Below are 26,990 nucleotides of genomic sequence, written 5' to 3'. Positions count from 1 at the left end.
TAATTAATTTATGCATTAATATAAAATATTTTACATATTATATAATTTTAATAAATTTAAATCCATAATTAACTTAAATTTAATGAAAATAAAAATATTAAATTTAATATTTTTTATATATGATTGAATAATTTTTAACATACAAAGATAAGCGTGCACTTATTTGTGCAGTTTCAATAGATTTATTGATCAGTAGAAGTTTTCTTTAAAATTACGATACGAATAAAAGTGTTACATATCAAAAATGTTAAAGAATTTCAAAACAGCTTTTTTTTATTGTTTAATAAACTTTTGTTAAAGAACTTTTATTCAGAGGTGAGTTCAAAATTTTTAACTTGCAAAGTGGGTGGTGAATTAACGAAGTTTGGAAATCTATGATTTACATGAAGCAAAATAATTTGTTATCAAAATTTAATTGTTCATTACAGTGTTTTATCCGTTCGAGGAAATCACAGAAAAGTAAACTCGTAAACTCAGCCCCCCCCCATTTAAAAAAAAAACTTTCTAGATATAGCTCTGCCTGTTAAGTTCTACATTGATAAAGGTATAAGATCAGCGAAGTTATGGATCGGCAAAGTCTTGTACCGGCGAAGTTATGATCCCGAACCTCCTTTTCAGCTTATGCAGGCACTAAGAACAAATTCTGAGCTGGACTCAATGCGGCTTCTAATTTGTGAATTCAACTGTCTAATATGAAATCTAATTTTAAGACTACTATTGATATAACGATGCAAAAATCAACATTAATATTTTCAAAATGAATAGTAGCGTTTCTTTGATTAGGTTTAGAACTGCTAATGAACATTATTTATTAATTCGGGATTCCTCCATGAGAAGTTTGATCATTCGTAGCTGGAAAAATATTGGAAATAGCTACTGTAAAAAGCATGGCTATAAAGTATTATCATCATTATTATATAATTTTTCAGTTGTTACATTGTTTTTACAGCGTATATATATTAAAAATAATTTTAATTTAGCTAATTAATTTAGATAACATTAAAATATTTCATTTTAACTGATAAGTTATGTTTTTTTAAACTATTGTGCATATAATATTTCATAAAAAATATTGTGGTAATATTTGAATTTGGTCATAATAATAAATAAAATAAAAATTATTTTTAGGAAAAATATTTATTAAAAATTATTCATTTCCCCCTCATTTAAATAGCCCAAATCTGGAAAATGTTATAAAGAATATACTGGCCGATCGAACAGTTCTGCACGCCACTGTATTTTTAAATTCGTTTTGATGAACAGATACTAAGAAGTATTCTGTTAACTTGTTTAGATTGAGGAAAGATTTTGTTTTGTAGAATTAATTATTTATATCATGAGATATTATAACAATACATATAATATACAAAAATACCAATTTCCCGAAAAGCAGTTAAAAACTCACTAAAAATAAAGATTAAAATTTTTACTTTTATCTTGTTTTAAAAGAAATTGCAAAAGCAGAATACCGATAATAGCTCTATAATTTGAAAATCATGTTTTGTCAAAAGCGTTTTCATTTCATTGTAATTACATTATTAGGTGAGTACGACAGATTTATTTACAACAAAAAGAAAATAAAATCAGTACGATTTCAATGCTCTACCTAAATTTACACAAAGAAATTTAGGTTATGAATGGGAATTAAAATTGTTCTTTTTCCCCTGTTTTCTTACATCCGCAACAAATGATTTAAATCAGCAATTTCAATATAGATGCACCAACTAAACTTTTTTTAATTAAAAAGTAATAAGCTTTTTTAAAAAAACGTGCAATAAAACAGTTTTCTCATTTACTGCATTGACGTTTAAAAATAATGCAGTATAGAAATATTTTAGCTAGAATTATTCTCATTTATTTTAAGCTAATCAGATGAAACCGGCTTGGAAAAAATACTTTATATGTGTCTTTCATGAGGTCTTTATCTAGCAAATGAGCAACAATACGGCAGTTAAACAAACAAATTTGACAATAATAAAAATAAAATTCTATAGCTTTTATAACTATTGATATATTGAATTTATTTTCTAATTAGTTGCCATATAGTTATTTTTTCTTCCTTCTGACCAAGAATATATGTTTTTTAACTGTCTGTCTGACTGTTCCCTTTTAAGCAATGTTTTTTCTTAAACAAATAAATTCATAAGAAAAAGTAATTTACCTGTTAAGAAACCGCTAATTTATTTATATAAAAAAACACTGTTTAAATAGAAAAAGTCAGACAGACTTAAAAAAATTACATTATGGTCAAAAAGAGGAAAACTGTGGCAACTAATTAGAAAATTAATTTAACTGATATAGTTATTAAAGCTGCAGAATTTTCGTTTTTATTGTTGTCGAATTGGTTTGCTTTACTAGTTTATTTTAACTACTATGTTTATTTAGACAGTTTCAACAAAGAACAATGCATGAATGAAGATGAATCTGAATTATGTATATTTCTAACATCATATCACTGCACCATGATTAAGTATAGTTCGACTTTCAGGAGAACTCCTCCAGACATCAGTCTCGCATCGTGGCGGGTACCATGGTTACGAGAAAAAGTCGCTTAGAATAACGGTGTGGGGTGAATAGTTTTGTCTTGATCTTGACATAGGTCAGCATGAATAAACCAATCGACACATTCATTCCTCCTTTGCACCCCCATTAGAAATGTGATCTCGCTTGTTACCATAGCAGAAGACACCCCTGACATTTAGTCTGGAGGAGTTCTCCTCAAAGCTGCACTATACCTAACTCCGTTTTTCAGGGTACTATCTTTTAACCGCTGTTGTATGAATGTCCGGTAATTTTGACCACGGTCAGAGGACATGGATAACGCCTGAGCTGGTACCACTTTCTCCAAACTTCCACAACATAACCAACGAGAAGACTTTCTGTCACGTCAGATTTAATATGCAGCTTGCTGCTTATGCTTTTTTAGTCAACTGCCAGGATTGACCTTATAATCTCCTGGTGTTGAACAACTCTACAGCACTTTGAGCTGCGCTATTACCGGCTGCGTTACCGGAGCACTCTAAGATGATATCCAAATCTTTCCTGGTAGAAAATTTTTATTATCAATTAAGCAAATCAGCAATGAAGATCAGTAATTTTAATAATCAGCAAATGGTTGATATTAAGAATCAGCACATAATGTTTATAAACCTAAAACTTATGGTACGGCTGGTGAAGATGATATTTTTTTCATACTTTTCATGTCAACAGAAAAATTTTCAATTGTTTTATTTTTTTAAAAATTGTTTTTAAGAAGTCTGTATTTTTAACAACAACAATAACGATATCATTCTTATTAGCCTTCTTGGAACGAATTTCATGCAAATAAAAAATTCAGCACGTTATGCTCCGTAAACATTTTGCATATGAAAATTTATGTTTTAACGATAAATAGTTTAAAAAAATTGTTTTTCAATCAATTGTTTATAAAGAACATTTAATAGAGCATAGCTATTACATTTCCTCGCTAAATTTCAAAACAAATATTCGTTTACTGCACAATCTAAAAGCGTATGAACCATGACTAAAAACTTAATTAAGATTTAAATTATATTATTATTTATAAAATAATTAATTTTACTTGAAATATAACAATGTAACTCGTGTGTGTGTAAGTCGATTTTTTTTCCACATATATTTTTTCCGTGTTTCAAATGCAGAGCTTAGGATATTTCCTTAAGGATATAAATTGAAGCTCATTGAATAAAAAAGTATTTGCAACCATATAAATATAATTTCTAAGATTCCTAGTTTACTAGTTGAAAAAAAAAACATTATTTGAACATATTTTTTTACGAAATAGATTTTCTTTAATTTTTTTTAATTTTTTTTTTACGGAAGTTTATTTTTATTACTCATTTTGTGAAACTTTAGCAAAAGTAGATCACTCTTTTAAAAAATAAAGTATAAATTGCCTATGTATTTCAAATGCTGGTATTTTACAATCTTAATCGGCAAGGCTATAGTCATTTGTATTGATTTTGATAAGTTATCTTAAGTAATAATTTAAGTAGAGTTACATAATTAGTGATACATTAGTATTTAATTATAAATATTTTGCTAGGTTGCTTTAACGCTGTTTTTCGAAGCTCTGTCAACAAGGAAAATAAAAAAAGCCGTAGTTTAAGTCCCTTTCACTTGAAGCAATGCGATGATTTTAAACTATATATACACCGAAGAGCCATTACATTATGACCACCCTCCATCTATAACAATGGGCTCACCCAGGTTTTCATGATTTCTCGCCCAGGAACAATGCTTTTATGGGGCACATTAGGACCCATAATCCTCATAGAACAATCCTTGACGTCTGTAAGCTACTTAAACATAGTTGCAGACCAGGTTCACCCATTCATGGCAACAGTTTTTCCTGCGGGGGATGGTGTTTACCAGCAGGATAATGCACCATGTCAGAAGGGTCGAATCGTCATGGATTGGTTCGAGGAGCATTCCAGTGACTTTCAAGTCGTGTCTTAGCCCCCAAATTCACCTCACCTTAATCCAATAGAGCATTTGTGGTCCTACTTGGAAAACCAAATTCGTGCTGCCACGCTACCCCCTCGCAATGTGAGGGAATTGCAGGACCAGTTGGTGAGTGCTTGGTACCAGATACCTCAGACTACCTATCAGCACATTGTGGAATCAATGGCACGCCAGGAGCTAGCAGTTTTGAGGGCTAAAAGTAGTCCAACACGTTATTAGCAGGGTGGTCATAATGTAATGGCTCTTCGGTGTATATAATTTTGCCGTGAAGAATTATCTGGGCTTTGGAATGGACAAATAACTTAAATATTTTAAGTTGTTAAATTTGTTTTAAAAATCTCCAATTTAGAGAAATTTTTCCCTCTAGATGAAAAATCATCAAACTCACTACCTTATTCTCTGTTTTCGGCGACGTTGCTTGCCTTTTCCACGTAATAACATAGATATTAAACGATACTCAAGTTATGGAGCTCAAGTTGTACTATAATCAAGTTGTCCAGAGCAAACTGGAGCATTGAGATAAGTTTTCTATCATATCTCACTACAGAAAGAGAAATAATTTTGATACTTCATCTGTCTACGCAGCTGAAATGTCCCAAACTCATATTACTGGAGTATTGAGATACGTTTTCTATCATATCTCACTACAGAGAGAGAAATAATTTTGATACTTCATCTGCCTACGCAGCTGAAATGTCCCAAACTCATACTTATGATGGTTTGTGTGTTTTAATAATTTTGTTTGTGAGATAGATTTTAAATTATTACAAAAATTCAATACATCGAGTATTTTAACAATAACGCGGAAATCTCTTAAAAATATATAGTTAAAATTGGAATCAAAGCTGCGGGCAACACTTACTATTTTTAGTTTACAATAATATTTATAAAAATTATAAGTGGTAATTACACTATCGCTCAATCGCTTCTTAATGAAACCCAAATAAAACCCGATCAGTTTAATCATATCCTATCTATCGGAATAATTCGAATTTACGAACGAAAACTCTGTAGAGCATTGTCTTATCATGGATCCGCTCTATCAATCATCTAGAAGTGAAAACATTGTCTTCCTCTATTATTCCAGAGTATTTTCCTTTCGTTTTATTAGTGCATTAAAACTCTTCGAAAGTGCGAATTACTTCGCCTCTAATAAGAGTAATTAAATCAAGAGCCGTGACTAGTAGAATGAGGATATTTCGCAAATCTAGGGAAATTAGAATTTAGAGATTTCAAAGTAAAGCCAGTTATGGTTATTAAAGCCACTTGTTTTGTATATTTATAAAAAGGTGATTATAAAATTACTTTGCTAACATATTACCTCCTTGCAAGCATACCATCATTCGGATATATATATATATATATATATATATATATATATATATATATATATATATATATATATATATATATATATATATATATATATATATATATATATATATATATATATATATATACCATTTTAAAACCATTATAGCAGAGATTAATTGTTGCAAATTAATTAATTAATTGTCTGCTACTGATGCTGCTAGTTTTATTGATGCTTTAAAACAATTATAATGGGTGATTATAAAATTACTTTGCCAACATATGCCTTAGTTGCAAGCATACCATTATTCTTGTATTTTCAATTACTGATATAAACCAAATTAAGAGCAATTATTTCAGAAATTAATTAATTGTTGAAACATTTGAACTTACAGTTACATTGCATGCATTATAGATGCATTAAAACATATAACCCCAGACAAGGCACACTATCATTTTGGGTATATATATATATATATATATATATATATATATATATATATATATATATATATATATATATATATATATATATATATATATATATATATATATATATATATATATATATATATATATTAGTAAAAATAACAGTTTATCGTGAGTATTTCGGATCTTTAACTTAAAGTAAAAGTTCAATATGTTTAATTTAATCATTAAAGTGTTCTGATAACAAATTCCAATGCATAAGTATAGGGTCGTTTATTGATCGTTATATGCAGTAAAGTAGGAAAAAGTAATAAATATTTATATGAAATGAGGGGGAAAAGTTTGGTGGCCTTTGTAAACCCGTGCAGAAAACAGCAATGAATTTAAAAATAAAGAAATGAAAATGGTTATATACTCAATGAAGTATACCAAACATAAAAGTACGGTCACGTTTGAAAATGTTTGTATGGAAATCAACTTGAAAACACAAGTTAGGTGATTAAATTTATGAAACAATTAAATTTATGGTGAAATCATTTAAAATATAGGAAAAGTTTTATTAAGTTAATTTTAAAACTAATTTAAATAAAATATCCAACGAGGAACTTATAGTTTAAAAACTTCAATATCAAATGCTGAAGTATCACGATGATTCTATGAGATGCCGAAAATTTTTGGTGAAAATAGTTGATCTGCTAAGTGACAGTCTCGTTGTTAATTTATTGATTGAAATGATAACTTTACTTATTGGTTAAGTAGATAAAAATAGTTACATTTTAGTTATGATTAATAGCTATCTATCCCAACCCAACTATCCTTACAATCTTATCAATGGAACAAATTGTAGCTTAAGAGTAGGCAAAAATATAGTTAAATTGTGGTTATGATTATTAAAAATTTCTCCTACCTATAAGCACAATCTCATCAACAGAACAAATACCACAAAAAACCATTATTGGTTTCATTACAAATGATGTATTAAATTAAAGCATAACAATAAAATAGCAATGAAAATGTATCAAAAACAAACGTTTTCTACAATATTTGTTGAAAGTGAAGGGAAATATTTAGATTTTTTTATTATTATTTGAATGAATCATGCGTAGAGTCTCCTAGATTTACATAAGTAACTCTTAATAGTTGATTTTAATATCTCTTTTTAATAAATTTTTTCAGTTCAGATGGTATAAAATCTTTATATTACAATGAAAATGTATTGCACCAGTGAAAATTTCTAAATGAGAAAATTTTAAAAGTCAAGTTTTTAAACAAAGAATAGTAGTAAAGCAACAAATAACTTTACACACAGAGGCATCTTTAGCAAAATCTCTCTTATTTTCAAATTAAAATAATATAACAAAGCTGTATTGCGTCTTTTACTTCTATGAATACCAATCTGAACTCATGCATAATGAGGAAAAGAAAAACCGTAACACAATACCAATGACTTATGATATTTAATATATTTTTAATGTCCGGAATAAGCATTTAAAATAAAAATAAAAAATATTTAGGGTAGAAAAGTGAGGGGAAAAATCACCCGTTTTGTCAAAATTTTTTAATAACTTAAACCACCCTTTTTAAGTCCCCTTTGTTTTTCACCAGTGGTCTTTCAAATTTGTGGCTTCTGAGTAACCATCCTCCTTCCTCGATGTTTTTCAATTCTTATAATCAGCTTCAATGACATTTTATTTAAAGAAAATGAATTCTAAATGAGTTAATGGGTCTCGTTGAAAAATGTTTCATATTTTCAGCTCAAATAAACTAGGTAAACTGTAATTATATCTAAAGCATATATAGGGGAAAGGTATCAAATATGGGTTAGTTCAATAATATGCAACAACCTTTTTGATGCCGATGGAGATGATGGATTCAGCCAAAAACAATCTTAAACGCATCTGAAGTTTGTGGGAAGACGATAATGAAAAAACAGAAGGCCTTCAGTAGGTTGCGGTGTGATCATAGAATAAGAGTGAAAAATTTCCTTCGTTGAGTTTTTCAGTTAGTCATTGAGGAATATGATTTATTAGTCAAATTATTTATGTATTATTACATTATATATAATTTATATATTACAAGTTTAATATTATTTATATATTACAAATTATATATTATTTCGTCAAATGCGAATTAAGCATTTTCGGTCAAATGATTGCCTATAAATAACGATGGTCTAAGAAAGTAACAACTAGATCTAATGAGCAATAGTAATAGTACTTTAATCACGTTGCACTAGAGTTGTACATTAGGGTATTTTATTTTATTTCATAACCGTCGTTGAACAGCCGGCCGTATTTCTCGTTTACGAATACTAATGCTAAACTCAGTAGCCTTGTAATTTTAAACCCAATCCAGAAGACAAGGGAGCTCCTGGAGCAAGTATTGGGAGAAATTTACCTTCAAGGAAGACTTTTGGATGAAACTAACCCGCATTTGCGTTTCATGGAGAGAAAAACCATAAAAACCTCCCAGGGTTAACCTGATGACAAGGGGTCTCTAACCCATGATCCACCTACCACTGAGGATATTTTGTGTCAGTATTGTGGTCGGTGTGATCCGGGTTCGGATTTCGCATCGACCAGCCATCTCTGGGATTCGAACCCGGTTCACCTCATTGGACTGCAAACGCTCTATCCCCTGCGCTACTACGGCTCGCACATTAGGCTATTAGCGATGGTTTGGGAAACTTTCTTCAAGATAATCCAGCGACATACCTTCACAATTTTGATCCTCATCAGAGGAGGCGGCTCCCCCGCTTTAGTAGCCCGACTACCTGCTCACGAAGTCAAGCACTTTATGGTAGAAGAGTTTTAATGAAGATTGCTTCCACTCACCCTCAGGTCCTTTTGCGGGCTGATGGGCACTATTATGGTGGGGCGGATGGATGACCAAAATGGTCACCCATCCGCTGACTGACCGCCGACAATGCTGCTTGCGAACGATCGACTGGGTACCGTATCTTGCGATCTCTCACTCCTCTGTGGTATTTGATCAGATGCAGGGGCGGATCCAGAAATTTTTCCTGGGGGGGATCATAGACTCAGGTTCCCCCCCACCCCCCACCCCATAAATAATTTTTTTTTTAGAAAAAAAAATTTTTTTAAATATTTTTTTAAAAAAAAAACTAGGGTTTTTAGTGCCAGTCTTCTCATTTATTTTTTTCATAATGAACAATAGAACAATACATAAGTAATTCAAGTATTCAAAATCTTTAAATAATAAATGTAATGCGTTTATTAGAAACTTTGGCAAATAATCTTTGGTTAAACCTGTTGAAGCGCGCTTCAACATTATTAATGTTTACAATGAAACTATGACGAATTTCGTTTTAATCTTTTGGATTATGAATCTTGAAACAGTGAAGAACTTAAATAGATGGAAAAAAAATCGATTTTTCCGACCTACCTAGGTGTATATGCCCTCTTAAATAATTTTAAAATATTTCATTTCATTTGTAAACTATTGAAAAAATTATTATTTTTATTTATTTTTTTCAATTTTCTTTTTTTTTGGGGGGGGGGGGGTATGATTCCTAAGACTCCCCCCCCCCGCTGGATCCGCCACTGATCAGATGAATTTAATATGTCACGATTGTGTCTTGATGCTATTCTATATTGAGACACCTTTTCTAGTTTTTGAAAATTCGTGAACATTTTATTTTGTGAGAAAATATTGCGATGCTTTTAAGATTTGTAAATTCTACCGATCATCTTTTTTTCTCAGGTAAAAATTATCATTTTCACATGGAATTACCTTTGAATAACCACATTTTATAATCGTAAACAAACTCTTTATGGCAAAAATAAGCAAAAAGTGTAAACTATTGAGATCAGATATATTGCAGATAGAGATTACCCTCCATATTTTGAGATTCCAGAACCCAATTACGTCAAAAAAAATTCATTTATTTAAAGAATGTGTATTTTTGTGTTAGCTTTTTTCCCCTTTGACTAATTTCAACTTTGACTATTTTCAACTTTCACTAATTAATTAGCATATTTGAGGCTGGTTCATCGAACGTTAGGATTTTATAGCTTGTACGCGAAAATTTGATCATCAGATCAAAAGTTATTTAGATATATTTTAAGCAACTTTTTTTTTATTCGCGTACTATATTTTCTAATCAGGCTACTGTGGAAATAGTAATTACAGTACAATAGGTCAGCAGTAAAATTTTAAAGTTTATTAACAGTACAATCTTAACTTTGCTTTCAGCTTACGATAAAAGAAAACATCAATTATCGATTATAAAGAATTATACACTGTATACTGTACGATTTTCGAAATTCCATATATCTATATAAATTCTATATTCTATGTATGTTTATTTCATATTTAAAAGTAATTGGAGAGATTTTTACAAAGTACTCTCCAATCAAGTTACAATCAGCAGTTTGGTTACAATAGGCTAGCAGTAAGAATTAGGAAGTTTATATACAACCTAATCTCGGTTACTTTTTTTTCAGCTCGCAATATAATGAAGCGTTAATTAATCATTATAAATGCTATACAATTTTTTAAAAAAATGGCTACACATTTATTGTTTGTAAATATTAGTCATTGCTTACAATAAGATTTTAATAATTCAACGCACGTTTCGTGTTATATCATATTCAAAAGTAATTGAGAATATAGTTACAATGTACTCTCCATTCATATTACAATCGAAATCTGTCAGATTACAATAGATTAGCAGTAAAAATTATGAGGCTTATTACAAAACGTAATGTCGAAATATTTTCCTAATTTTTATTGCTTGCCTATGTGTACATGGTAAAAGGAAGCAATAACTTTAAATAGTAAATTTTTTTTGTACATATTTTTGCACTGTATACAATATGACTTTAAATAAAAATGCCATATTTATTTTTGGACAGAATTTGATTTTAGATAGCTGTAAAGAAAATGCAAAATTAAACGTACTTTATTATTTTTAATTCGAAAGTAATTTGAAAAAAAGTTCGTTACAATGTTCTTTCCAATTATTTGCTTTTAAAGCTTCCGATTAAATAAACTAACCATTAAATCAGTGCAAACGGCGTAATTTTTTTACTCTTTTTGTTTATTATATTTACAAATAAACACTACTTTCTAATCTTCAATGTTTCTCCATTGGTCAATAGATCTTCCAGATCGCAAATGAAGTGCGTCATTCATTGGCTACAGTTCCACGCTTGAGTGACCATTCTGGAGCGAGGCATTTCGAACATTGATCATTGCCAGATTGCCCACGTTAGCAGACGATGTTACTTTTCACTTCATCTCATTCATTGTTTTCGTTCTTTGTGAATTTTTTAAATGTCGTTAATCGAGAATGTTAATTGGTGTTGTTTTTCGCTTCTGCTATGTAATGGCGATACGATTTCATATTGTTATGAATTTAAGGAAACTGCTTAATTAATGCCTATTTCGTGTCATTTATTTTTTGATTCTGGAGAAACGGACAAAACAATTTCTTCATTTTGTGCCGCTTGCCTGGTTCGGATATGACCAGTCCAGGTAAGTCATACTTTGATATAATTTATCGTGGTATTACCAAAATTTACCAAGTCCAAATTTTAATAAAAATTTGCAATGAACATTATTTTTTTTAATTTTAAATTTTATATTTCATGATTTACTCAATTATGTTTATACGTAAAGGTTCTGTTACTTAAAATGAAAATCTTATAAAATCATTTCTTTAGTCTTTCACAAATAATTGATGCTTTTATCAGAATATTATTTTTTTTTTTCATTTTCAGATCAAGCTTTTTTAAATGTTTTTTCCCCCTCTTTTTGTAGCTTCTTATTCAATAGTTAATTGATATTCAGCACCATGTTTATTAATTGCCTACAGTTATTAAGTGCTTAGAGTCCTCTACACTCACGAAGAAAAAAAATTACTCTAAATATAAAGTATACTTTATTTTCTCGTGCTAATCTATATTTAGTTTTTTTTTTCTCCAATTCTTTAAACTCAATAACTTTTTTTAATTTTATTTTTTTGAATTAATGCTTTTTATGAAAAATAGTTCTTATATTAATTTCTAGTTCTTAATTATAATTTAGTACTTAATTATAATTTAGTACTATGTTGAAAAAATGTTTTCCACTTCATGTTTCTAACAGGCATAATTATAAAAAACGTTGGGTCTATCTAATAATATATTTCTTTTTAGCATTCTTCTTTCAGTATTCTTCTTTAGTACTACCTTTTTAGTACTTCTTCTTAGCTATGAAGTTTTTGTTCGAATTGTTACAACTTTTTTCAGATTTTGTTTTCGAGTTTTTGTTAATTTTTCGAATTAATGTTTCTTTATAAAAATTTTTCATTGTATCAATTAATTGTATCGATGGTTAGTGTTGAAGTATGATATTATGTAAATACTTTCTGCTACATATTTCTACCTATTATAATCATAAAATAATTTTGTCATTGAATTAAACAATGGCCTGAAATTTGGTATTATTGATCATTTATAGCCAAATGTACTCGGAGAAAAAATGTCTGGTTAAATTACTGCACTTGTACGGTAATGACATCTCTGAAAAAAAAACATGATTCTGGTAACAAAACTAAAATATTTGGTACTTCAATCATTTATTGATAATTTTTCTGTTCATATGGAAATGGTTTACCGGAACGTTTGGTTTTCAAAATTACAGTTCTTATTTCCACACATTTACTAAAAAATTCAAAACTGAAAAGTAAATTTAACCAAATTAGATAAAATATACTCAATAACCAATACCAATAATAATATAATTTGGCAAAATTGAAGTAAATTCAGCCAAATAGTTAGTTTTTAGGTTATGCTCTAAGGAATCGGTGATAAAATTACCAAATTTTACATTTACTATCAAACAGCATGGTACTAAAACAGTATTTTATTTTTACTTTAAATCATTATTAAAGAGCTTCAGTGAAAATAACCATGGGATCAGTTTTCCAATAGAGCCGAAAAAACGGTAAATGTTACTATGGCCTGGTAGTTTTGACCATGCTTTTTTTTTGCCAGTGTGTAACATGTAAAACACAATTATTTAAAATTTTTTTTTAATTATTTTGCCCCTGAAAGACGATTAAAAAATTCTAAATTCATATATTAAGCTAAAACTAAGTTTAGTTTTGTTTTTACATTTTAAAATAAGAATATGAGTGAGTTAAAAATTTTGCGAGTATAAGTACAAATATTATTTAATCAGCTTCACAATTACACGTTTACTAGTCAATTTTGTCCCGCAGTGGACTGATCGTAAAGACACGGTTCCCAGTGGAACACTGAAGTCAAGCATCACTGGTTGCAGTCAGTAAGCGGGTGGGTGACCACTTTGATCAGTCTGCCTAGGGACCGAGGGTGCGCGGTATCGGTTCTCGGTAAACTGCTCTACCGTAAAGTGCTCGACTTCGCGCGCAGGTCATCAGGCAACCAAATCATGGAAGCCATTCCCTTTGTAGAGGATCAAAATTGTGATGGCACGTCTTGGGGTCATTCTCCCGACCGCCGCCAATAGCCCATTAAGCAGCTCTAGTGTGACATAAATAAAAGTACCTACCTACAATTACGTACATACAGTTTAGAAAAAACTAAAAATAATAATCAAAGGCAAGTATGTGATAAAAGCTGTTTACATATCATGTAGGCTTTTTGAAAGTGAAAAATGGAGCAGTAACACTTTGACGAAGAAAATTCATTAAGTATACTTATAAAAGCTTTTTTTTTAAAAAAAAAATGTGGTTTAACTGTAAAATGTACAAAAGAACTTTCATACAAAGTCGGTTCAACTTTAAGTCTAAAGCATAATTTCCAGTTAAATTGCTTTAAAGTAGGTTTAACCTTCAAATTTACCGAAAAACTTTTTACTTAAACTACTTCTAAGAGATGTTCTATATTTAAAACTTACAAGAGAATTTTTTTTTACGCTTTTACAGAAGAAATCATGTTATAAAGTCGATTCATCTTTAAAATAACTATTTCTTGAGTAGTTTTTTAAAGTTAGTTTAAGCTTATTTACAAAAAAAAGCCATTATTTAAATTCATTTTTAAAGTTTACAAAAGCCGGTTCTATCAGCCAAACGTTTTTGATCATCAACCTCAAATTTTACATTTCTTCTCGACCCCTCCATTAAAAATGATAAAAAGATTATGTGCTTCTTATATGATTTATTTTATTTTGACAAAATCGAATTTTTAAATAAATTAATAAGAAGGTTTATGCTACTTGGCTAGATTAGCAATGTTTAGTTCAAAATTTGTTAACTTCAATCTCGGAACTTCATATTCAATTTTTAATTCTCCGTTTTTTTTAAAAATAGAAAAAAAACACATCTTTCTTTTGAGTTCAACTTATAATTAAAAAACTCCATATTGCATATGATCGAGTATCGATATTTTTAACTCGAGCAGAAAGTGGTGCGATAATCCATAACTTCAATATTTCCAAAGCTTAATTTAAAATCATTGCGATTCAATTGCATTGAATTGAATAGCATTGTTATTCCTTCCTAAACCCATAATCGACCTTTGATTGGATAAACTCCTAATTATATTACATCGACCCTTAGGAGTCGATATTGACTATTTTGAAAATCCCTCGTTTAACCTTAAAATTTATTTAAAAGAAAAACTTTTACTTTTTAAAATTAGTTTATTTCATGACTTTTAAATCGACATAATAAAATGCATTTTTATGTTGCTATTTTCAAATAATCGATTGTATCGCCCCATTGAAACAGCTGATTCACTGATTCACCTCCACTTTTTCATTTGAAAGACTTGAGGCAATATAATTATGACGCGCATTTTAAAACTGTCCAAAAGAGCCATTTTAATTTTTTTTAATGTTCATGAGGACAATAAAATGACTCTGAGTATGGTCTTTTTGAATAGTAGAAATTCCAGAAATTTGCAACCTCTGTATACCTCTGGAAACAATACTAAGAAATAGTTGGATGAGAAAATGCCGTATTAGGAAATAGTGAGATTTATTGCCCTGTAACTTTCAAGTCAACAATTATTTTCAAAACTTTTCGAACTTTTCTTCTTTCTGACTTTTTGATGGAGCTAATTATCATTTAGCGGTACACGGAGAAAAAAACCCACCAAAACCTCACATGGCTTGCCTGACGGTAAGAGGACTCTAATCGCCTACCTCTTCCGCCTACCACTGAGGATATTTTACATCAGCACTGTGGTGGGTACGAGTCGGGTCCGGAATTCGTATCGACCAACTATCGCTGGGATTCGAACCTGCATCAGGTGGCGAGCGCTTAATAACCTGAGCCACCATGGCTCAGTTCATTATTATTTATTTTGTTCTATTTAATTTTACAACCATCGTTGAACAGGCAATCCAGTTTTTGAGTTCACGGCTAATCATATTCAACTCCGTAGCCTTGCAATTTTGAACCCAATCCAAAAGACAGGGAAACTCCTGGAACAAGCAATTTGCTTTCGTGGAGGAGTTTTTGATGGAAGAAATTTGTATTCAGGCCATCAAGAAATTTGCCCTGGTTGAGGACTTTTTAATGGAATTAACCCGCATTTGCGTTACATGGATAGGAAAGACACGAAAATTTCTCACGGTTAGCCTAATAGCAAGGGAATTCTGACCCATAATCCGTCTACCACTGAGGATATTTTACGTCAGCACTGTGGTCGGTGCAAGCCGGGTGCGGAATTCGTTTCGACCAGTCATCGCTGGAATTCGAACTCGGGTCACCTCATTAAGAAGGGATCGCTCTATCTTCTATGCTTCCACAGCTCAGTTCATTATTAATGTTAGCTATTCCATAGTAGCTATTATAATAACAAATCTCCTACCCATATGCGCAATCAAGTCAACCTTGTAAGTACAAATCACGCCTAAAAGCTTTCTTGACTTTATTTCAGTTGTTATGGAACAACTAAGAACAATAACAAAAAAAATGAAAATGCGTCAAAAATTAGGTAGTTAACATTATTCTTGCATAATGCCGCAAAATATAATGCTTTGATTTTTTTTATTTCTTTTTTTTATATATTTGGTAGCTTTTGGTAGCCTTGATTTCGAGGATTTTTTTCGTACACGAAAATAATATTGGATTGATCGAGTTTTTAAGGGAATTAAAAGCAGTGTTGGTAACATAAACATCTTAACATATTTATTAACTTACTTTTTGTGAATTTGGCAGCTTTTTTTAATGCTCATATATCAGTAATTTTATGCGTATATTTTTTTTTATTTCCAATGCAGCAGGCGATACGGACATTATCCTAACGCTGTACAGAGATCAAAATAAAACAAAAATACAAATACAGAAGGAGATAAAATATACAAAATACAAAAACAAAAGCAAAACATCAAACACTAAAATTAATTCCAGAACTTAAATTGAACAAAAGTTCTCTGGCCTCCCAGTATCGGGAGTAGATGCAGTTCTTTGTGAGAACTGAACAGTTGAGAAGATGTCCAGCATTCATCGTCGCACCACTGCGGCAGAGGGGGCAGGCAGGATTATACACTATGCGTATATGAACAGGATGACTTTACGCTTAAAATATGCTTAATCCATTCAAAGGGTTTTGAAAACGTCTTAAAACATTAAACTGAAAGCTGTGTTGATGTAGTGTAAAAGTAGCTTCTTAAACTATGTATCTAATTTATTTTTACGGACTTCGGCACCGTATTGTTTCAATACATAGTTTCTTGCAAAGAATTCAATTTTTTCCTTCAAAAAAAGTTTTAACAATTGAAAAAATTTACAAAATATATTTAAAGCTTTTCAAACAATTTCATCTGAATTGTAAATAATTCTAGTGAGGAAAATTACATTTTCAGATATGTTGTAAAATATTGTTTTCAAAAACATTTTCAGTGTGAAAATTTAAAAATGATAAAAAGCAAGTTATTACGGTAAAAATTATTTTGTTCAAACAACGTATCGAACTCTAAACTACTGAATGTAATATCTCTTTTAAGCTTTATGTCTTTTCTATTAAGCATAGTTAAATATAGGTAGAGCTGTATTGTCTTTATTTTATTGCATTTTATTAAATGTGTTTTTACGCTTTATTGCATACTTATTGCAAAGGACAAGCTACTATATAATTTAAAATAAAGGTTGAATACCTTATTCAAAGGGATAATAGACACTTTAAGAAATTGATTTAATTTAAAAATAACAAATTTTAAATTTGAAAATAACAAAAAGCAAAATATTACAGTAAATATTATTTTGTTCAAAAAACATATCGAATTCTAAACTACTGAATGTGATATCTCTTTTAAGCTTTATTTATTTTCTATTAAGCATAGTTAAATATAGGTAGTACTGTATTGTCCTTATTTTATTGCATTTTATTAAATGTGTTTTTTACGCTTTTTTGTATACATATTGTAAAGGACAAGCTACTATATAATTTAAAATAAAGGTTGAATACTTTATTTAAAGGGATAATAGACGCGTTAAGAAATTGATTTAATTTAAAAATAACAAATTTTAAATTTGAAAATAACAAAAAGCAAAATATTACAGTAAATATTATTTTGTTCAAAAAACATATCGAATTCTAAACTACTGAATGTAATATCTCTTTTAAGCTTTATGTCTTTTCTATTAAGCATAGTTAAATATAGGTAGAGCTGTATTGTCTTTATTTTATTGCATTTTATTAAATGTGTTTTTACGCTTTATTGCATACTTATTGCAAAGGACAAGCTACTATATAATTTAAAATAAAGGTTGAATACCTTATTCAAAGGGATAATAGACACTTTAAGAAATTGATTTAATTTAAAAATAACAAATTTTAAATTTGAAAATAACAAAAAGCAAAATATTACAGTAAATATTATTTTGTTCAAAAAACATATCGAATTCTAAACTACTGAATGTGATATCTCTTTTAAGCTTTATTTATTTTCTATTAAGCATAGTTAAATATAGGTAGTACTGTATTGTCCTTATTTTATTGCATTTTATTAAATGTGTTTTTTACGCTTTTTTGTATACATATTGTAAAGGACAAGCTACTATATAATTTAAAATAAAGGTTGAATACTTTATTTAAAGGGATAATAGACGCGTTAAGAAATTGATTTAATTTAAAAATAACAAATTTTAAATTTGAAAATAACAAAAAGCAAAATATTACAGTAAATATTATTTTGTTCAAAAAACATATCGAATTCTAAACTACTGAATGTAATATCTCTTTTAAGCTTTATGTTTTTTCTATTAAGCATAGTTAAATATAGGTAGAGCTGTATTGTCCTTATTTTATTGCATTTTAATAAATGTGTTTTTACGCTTTATTGTATACTTATTGCAAAGGACAAGCTACTATATAATTTAAAATAAAGGTTGAATACTTTATTTAAAGGGATAATAGACACGTTAAGAAATTGACTTAACATAAAAGAATTAACTAAATTTTATTTAAATTGCTCGCTGCACATTCGTTACATATTCGCTGACTGCACATTCGCTAAATTAATTTTTTTATATATATTTACCAATTCAGTCCGCAAAGTAAACAGAAGTAATAATAGAAGTGTTCAGAAAGACTAAACATGACTCAGAAAGACTAAATTTTTCACTAAACTTGATTTTGTTCAATTTCATTGAATCCAGAAATTACAACAATTAGTAATGTGTTTGCATAAATAAGACATAATAGCATTCTTTTTTATTTTTTAAAAATAAAATTAAAGCTTAAATTAGAATTTGTTTAGCTAAGCGACCAAAATAAAATGGCAGTATTCATAGATGACAAAGTGATTTAAACTATTTGTCGCATTTCCCACTTCCTTTTCAAAAGATTTTGTTACAATAAATACAGCAAAGAAAGCGGAACTCCGAAATTACTCTAATCGGATTTGGAAACTGAAAAAAACTTCTCCAAAAGGATAAAACGGAAAAAAATGAAAGCTACTTTAAGTGGAGAATTGAAATAGGGGGAAAGAAAAACCAGTTTAGTCATGATCTCTAATATAGCTGTATTGTTATCAGCTCATTAAACTACAAAAAGAAAAGTATAAAAAAGTAATTATAAAAATAAATTCTGTAATTTTATAAGAAAATGAACTAGCAAATCATTTCACTTGCGTATTTAAGTAATCTATGCTAAGGCAATATCCCTATAAATCTCAGTTAATTGAATTAATAAAACTTAAGCATTTTAATAAAATACTTTTCTCAAGTTATTGAAAACCACTTGGCAGAATATTCCTCTAAAATGTGTTTTTGTAACATTGATTAAAGGTAATAAATAACTTTATAATAAGTATCAACTAGATAAATTATGAAAAAATACGAATTTTTATATTACTAATATATTCTTTCAAATTCATCTTCTTCTTACTAACAAATGAATTGGTAGGACATTTTTTAAATGCGTATTTTGCTTATTAATACTGTATTTAATACGGGCATAGCTTTACGTCAGGGAATTAGACTATAAATTCTTTATAAATTCTTAAAAAAATATTCTTCTCTTTGATTTTCATAAATGACTAGATGAGCAGAATATATATATATATATATATATATATATATATATATATATATATATATATATATATATATATATATATATATATATATATATATATATATATATACTATAGTGTTCGAATTAATTGGGACAAGCAAGATTTTCTCATTCGAGTTGGTATGAGATTGCCAGTGATGTCCCGAACCGCTTCAAACCAGTTATATCTGCCTTGAGCTGCGGTGACGGATAGACCTTCACTATAATTTACTAGTCAGACTGGTTTTTGTGTATTTGTAGTTCAGTTGTGAGCATTGCTGTGTGGAAGCTGGTGGTTATAATTTTGAGTTTAGTCTAACACAAGTTATGTGCTTATAAAAAATGGATATTAGTCCAAGGAAGCGCTCTAAAATTATCGCTCTTAATGAACACACTTCTATGACTGTAAGAGACATCGCTACAGCAGTTGGTGTATTTTCGGCTCATACTCTCCTAAAAGAAAAGGAAAATATGGACGCAAACGGAAAACTACTCCAAGAACTGATAAAAGTCTAATAAGAAATAGTAAAATTAATCCAAGAAAGACGAGCACAGACCTCCGAAGGGATTTATTGGATTGTGGTGTTGATGTGAGTACTTCAACTGTACGAAAAAGGCTTCTAGAAGTTGGACGTAAGGCAAGAAGACCAAGGAAAAAACAATTTCTAACTCAGAAAATGATGAAAAAACGTTTAGCATGGGCCAGAAAATACCAAAAATGGACTGTAAATGACTGGAAGAAAGTGGTTTTCAGTGATGAAACGCATTTATTTGTGCAGGGATACAAATCAATTGAGTTAGACGAAGTGAAGGTGAAAGTCTGAGACCAGATCATATCCAACAGACTGTAAAACACCCTTCTAAACAAATGTTTTGGGGTTTCTTCACAACAAATAGCACTGGAAGCTTAGTGCCTCTAAAAGGTGGCTCCTTGTCACAATTCCAAACTGGTCCAGAATTTTATGCGAGAAAATAAAATAAAAGTGCTTGATTGGCCTGGTAATTCAGCAGACCTAAATCCCATTGAGAAAATGCCATATGCCATCCCTGTGGCATATTCTAAAGAATCGCTTAGCCAAGATGAATTGCACGATAGCAGAGTAAATGATAAAAAGTGCTATTCAAGTATGGTTCCACGACGATGAAGTCAAGAACATGTGCGCTACACTAGTGGAATCAATGCCAAACCGCGTTCTTGAAGTCATATCTGCTAAAGGAGGACATACTTCATATTAATACAAACATGTATCAATGTAACTTAAGGTATGTAATGATTAAAAGCTAAAGTTTCAATAAATCACTTTTTTTTCATTTGTCCCAATTAATTCGAACAGTATAGTATATATATATATATATATATATATATATATTTGAAGGAAATTAAGTTTCATTTATTGCGCATAAGCTGCAAGTAAATAAAACTCATAAGATAAGTTCAAAATGAAGATAAAACAAAGGAAAATTACAAACATATGAGAAAAGGGGGAAAAGGAAAAATCATAATAAAAAAATAACAAACAACTGGGGGAAAAAATAAAGAAAAATAATTTTAAAAAAATCCGAAAAAAAGGGATGAAATTTTTTTTTTAAAATCCGGAAAATAAAAAGATATAATCTTTTCATATAATCTTTCGTGTGGGCTGATGAAAAGATTATATCTTTTATTTTCCGGATTTTTAAAAAAATTTTTATCCTTTTTTTTTTTTATTATTATTTTTTTTTATTTTTTCCCCCCAGCTGTATGTTTTGTCTGTAAATTTAGTTGTTTCCATATGTCTGTAAATTTCCTCTGTTTTATCTTCATTTTCATATATATATATATATATATATATATATATATATATATATATATATATATATATATATATATATATATATATATATATATATATATATATATATATATATATATATATATATATATTGAAATTATAATTGGAATACTTAGCTCCTTCCGAACCGTTTGATAGTTTTTCTGATCATAGGATATTAATTTGTTTTAGTCTAGCTTTGAATAGTACTCTTTTTGAAATAAATTAAGTTCAAAAAATATGTAACACACACATTTCGGAGTACTTTTTTATTTATTTACATTTTGTTATTTTTTTGCTTCAGTAAGCCTTAAAAATATTGTTATAAGCCGAAACATTCCTATTAACACAGTACTTAGATAAGTATATAAAGTATCATTCACCACAATACCAGCACTTTCTAGCTTTAGCCTCAATTAATTAGGCATCTCTTGCACCAATAATAGTTTGGTGATTTTTACTTACATTACTGACAGTATCTACCTTTCTTGATACTTGACGGGCTTGGCTTATTTCGAAATAGAATGGAAAGAACAATTACTAACGTGTACAAATGCCACGTATCAGCAACCAATCAGGATCCAGATACCCACACTACGTCACTTGCAGGTATTCCATTCTACTTTTTAGCATTTGGTGACTCAATAGTTTTAAGTCATTTAGTCTATTATGAAACCGTAAATTATAACGAAACAAAGAAGGTCATGAAAAAAAATCTTTAGTGATAAGGAAGGTAAAAATGTACTAATGGATTTAGAAAAAAATTTTGGTTGAATCCATCAGCAAGTTCATTTAACAGAAATAGTTTGAAGTTAGGTTGAGACGAAAATTTAAAAATTACCCTATTTACACAGTTGTAAAGTAATGAGATGATTGAATATTAAAATTGACATCATTTAAATTAAAAAAATAGAACAGTTTGTTCAATTTGCGATTAACTTTATTTTTCTGTCTAGCTTATAGCTCAGTTTGCTTCAGCTGTTCGTTTCCAAAAATAAAAAGATATTTTATCGGTTATGTGATAATCTGTGGGTTATTGCTTAATATACGTATTAAAATAGAAATAATCACTAAATTTAAATTTCGTATGAATTTGTTTAGTGTTTAGTGTTTAAAATTAAGAGAATTACCTTATTTCTTCAATAACTACAGAGCTAATGAACCGATTTAAATAAAATTCCATTTAAAGGTAGGATGAAATAATACAAACAAAATAATCTTTCACAAAGCACTCGCATGCTCATGCGCAACATGGAGACAAAAAGTATGAAACTAGGGTTCGAAAAATCGAACAAAAAATAAATAAATAAATAGTGTAGCTTTTAGGGTTTAGTAGATGTTAGGCTTTTCCTTATATATGTAACATTAAACGACAACAGTTAAGAAGCAGAAAGAAATATCACATGACCGACTTTGTTTCGCTGAATGCATTGGATTTGCTTACATCAGTAGATGAGGACAGATGTTTTTTCTCTAAATATGTTTTGTGAACGATATTCTATACTAACCAAACCTACTCAAAGGAGGAGAAAAATAAACAAAAAAATTTCTTGAGATTTTTCACTCAAATTTATTCTCTCATTTTTTGTTAATTATATTTTTCCACATACGAGTATAGATTTGTTATAATAAAAAAAAAAAAACAGATTTTTGTAGATTATTGGGGTTTTTTTCCTTCAAATTATTGCGCTTATTTACACAAGAATATAAGTTAGAATGAAAAATTTTAAGAGATTTTTGTAGACTATCAGTTCCTTAAATTACTATACTCTTCAAATTGAGAGTATAATTATTTTTACATTATAAAATTACAAGATTTATGTAGATTATCAGTTGTTTAGATTACTATAATCTTCAAATTAGAGAGTATTTCTGTTTGCTTAAAAAAAATTACAAGATTTAAGTTGACTCTCGGTTCTTTAAATTGCTGTATTTATATTCTTCTGGGAGTAGTAAGTTAAGAAGAGAGTGAATTCATATATGTGAGGAAATATTTTTTCTTCAAAATTTAAAGAAACTTAATTATTATTTTTTTACTATTTTCAATTTTCGCATAAAAAATAATATATTTTAAGATTCGGTATTTTTTGTGTATTATAGAACAGTTTTATAATGTATATCTTCACATTTTGGTCATAAACAAAATCCACTGAGCTCAAATAATAAGATATTTGTTCGCTACCAAGTATCCAAATTATTATTTGAGTCAGGTTTCTTGCTTTTCTTATAAATTTTCATTGAAGTTAAAAACTTCAATATTTTTACACTAATAATCAATTTTCAAAAGTATACAAACAGAGAAAACATCATAAAATACTTTTGTAGTTTCAAAACTATACCAAATGTTGTCTAATATTTTAGACCCTTAGTCTCGAGTGTGTATAAAAATATAAGTTTGTTAGAATGATAAAATTTAAAAGATTTATGGAAAGTGTCAGTTTTTTCTAAACACTATGTTTCTTTAAATTAAATAAGACTGTTTGCTTGAAAAAATATAAGATATAAGTAGGCTATCGACTCTTTCAATTACTATACTTCCTTAACTATCAATATAAGTTAGCTCAAATGAAAAAAGTACAAATAATGAATAAAAATAAAGCGTATAAAATTTATTCTGCAAAAAAGACCAAAAATTTTGAGAAAAATAAATTTAAAAATATTTATGAACCTAATGATTAAAAACAAATGTAGAAATCTGACACGAATTTTCAATTACGTTTAAATCGATATTTTAATTGTTTTCTACTTTTGATATTTTTAAGGTTTGATTGATATTTTAGTAACTAATTACACGTAGTTTCGAGTTATATGACTTTAGCAAATCATTTGCTCTGCTGAATAGATCAAATATTTTGACAAATATAGATTCAAAAATACTTTTAAACTTAATTGTTACAAAGTGATATAGAAATATGACACAAATTTTCAAATACGTTTAAAGTGATATTTTGATTTTCTTTTTACTTTTGATTGACGTTTATATTATTTTATTACATGCATTTTCAATTAATATGTTAGCAAATTATTTGTTCTAAAAATAGACTAAATAGTTTGACAAAAATTATTTAAAAAATATTTTTAAACTTAATAGTTACAAGCAAGCGCAGAAAACTAACACGAATTTCCAAAAACATTTAAATTTATAATTTTTAGTATCATATTTTGGATTGTTTTAAAAAATCACTGCTATTTTTAGTTTGAAATTATTATTTTATCTCCGAATTTCAAATTTAAAGTAGTTTTTTCAACGAAGCTAACTGTTTCGTAATCAATACCGATATTAGAAAAGAAAGAAAAAAATGGTACAATAGTGATAACAACTACAATTTTCTTTCCTAAACTGTAGGCTGTAGAATTTCTATATTTGCTATTACTGATACATTGTGTTGTACATTTACTACTTTACCATAATATTTTTGAAGAAAATGAATACTTATTTCTAAAAGAAATAAAGTTTATTTATTCGGAAAAGATTCATTTTTAAAGGTAATTATTCTATAAATTAATAGTTAACAAAACTTTTTAATCACTAACCTTGATTAGTGAAAAAATTGAATCATTAGGTGAAAAATATTTCAAGTTTCTCATTTTTTATTTAACTGATTTTTATAATTCATATTATAAGAACCAAAACAAGCTTATTACTGTTGCAGGTACATAAAAAAAATATTTGTTTAAAACTTACTTTATTTGAATTTAAAATAAACTCATTATATCCCTATAACGAGACAAAAGTCAACCCTTTTATAATTTACTCGTATACAGTTTAAAATACTTTTTAAAAAAAGTTTAAAATACTTTTCGAGCATAAATTTCAACAGTCAATTATTTTAACGACTCCCAAACTATCAGATGCATTTTAAATTATAAAATATATTAAATTCCAACGTATATTTTAATACTATTTTACATATGATTAAACTTACACCTACGGCAATTGACATTTATTTAAAGAAATATATTACAGTAAATAAAAACATTTGAAAACATTATACATATTTTAAGAATAATTTTATAAAACATATATAAAAATCGTATTCTGAAATAGGCATAGCTTATCAACTTGAAGCAAATTTGAATAAAATTTCAATACTATATTATCATTTCTGATCTGTATTACTTTGGGTAACGCCAAAACAAAGCCAAAAGCAGCAATTTTTTTTTGAAGAAATAAAACTATATCATCAATTTCATATCAGGTTATTATTTCTACTAGGAGTATGCAATTTATATATTTTCCGCTTCACTTATTGTGTTTATTGATGCATTTTATTTAAATGATTTATGAATTTACATCCTGAGTTTATTCCCTAAGCTTCAGAGCTTTCCGATTCAATTTAACTATTTAAATGCACAACTTATTGTTATTAGAGGTTTAATATGTTTAAATAAATCGTCAAACTGATAGTTTTGTTTGTAAGAGTATATTATTTCGTTAAAAGAAGAGAAAAATACAGTTTTATGTTGAAGAATGAGATCATGAAACTGAAACAGGAAAATTTAACTAACAAATTATTTCGTTTAGTGCCTTATTAAAATAATGCTTTTCTTTTTTAACTTAATACATTGATATTATTACCTAATTGCAAGTATATAAAATAGCTGATGAAATATCTCTTGATCATTTTCTGGATAATGTAAGCGTAACAGGCATATAAAAATGCTTATAGTGCTTTATAAAAATGTTTCTTTTATTTTTTAGTATAATATATTGATAACGAGAGTTAGTATTAGGGGGACCGGAAAGTAATGTCGTTTCGGCACATCTGATATTTGTCATCAAGATTTTATTTTTAATCAGTAATGTATTCATCCTCGTTACCAACAACCCCTCAATGCCGGCACGAAAATAAATCGAAAAAAAAATTATTGGTTTTTAAGACTAATGAATATTTAACGCACCGGAGCGACATTACTTTCCGGTCACCCTAATATTAATTATTTGTAATATTTTAAATAGCATTTGATGAAAACCCTTCTTTATCATTTTAGAGATTACGAAACTGAAGCAGGAAAAATTTAAATGTTATTTCCTTTAAGACCCTCCTTTAGAGGTTTTTAATTTTGTTATATTTGTTTTTAATACCACTTGAACCAAACCCAGCTCACCAGTCATTGGTCTTTCGCAAATTAAGTCATGAAGGTTTAACGAACAAACTTCATGAAATTTTGCAAATTAAGTAATGAATGTTTAACAAACAAACTTCATGAAGTTTGTTTAACAGGAGACCACTGCAAGGGTGAAAGTACGTCTTAGTTCAGAATCCCACGGATAGAGGGCAACGCCACTCATTCCTGAGTCACCTTTTTCAATTTAGACATATATCAGAAAAGGAAGGAAATTTTCTGCAGATCCTAGTACCCTGCAGATATTAGTCCATTTATATATGGCAAAACTGTTAAAAAATTTATTTATATTCAGTATAAGTTTCAAAATTTCCATTCTTAGAGCTCATAAAAC

At 28.6% G+C, this 26,990-nt stretch overlaps 1 protein-coding gene across 2 annotated transcripts in view; it reads left to right on the top strand.

Annotated features, from left to right (window-relative positions):
• The window catches only part of LOC107440588 (myelin regulatory factor-like protein), a 147,175-nt gene that overhangs the window by 47,143 nt on the left and 73,042 nt on the right, over positions 1–26,990 (top strand). Inside the window, exon 1 of one of the 2 annotated variants that reach the window (XM_087161085.1) lies at positions 11,574–11,721. The exons of the other annotated variant lie outside the window; for it this stretch is intronic. Coding sequence (XP_087017211.1) covers positions 11,709–11,721 — 13 coding nt within the window. The 5' untranslated portion in view covers positions 11,574–11,708. Of the gene's footprint in view, positions 1–11,573; positions 11,722–26,990 lie in introns of those variants that run through there. 2 annotated transcript variants of the gene reach the window in all.

Source organism: Parasteatoda tepidariorum, chromosome 4 (assembly GCF_982258835.1).
Source record: "Parasteatoda tepidariorum strain Cologne lab strain chromosome 4, Ptep-v5.0, whole genome shotgun sequence".
Taxonomy (NCBI): Eukaryota; Metazoa; Arthropoda; class Arachnida; order Araneae; family Theridiidae; genus Parasteatoda; species Parasteatoda tepidariorum.
This window is presented reverse-complemented; position numbering and strand designations above follow the sequence as displayed.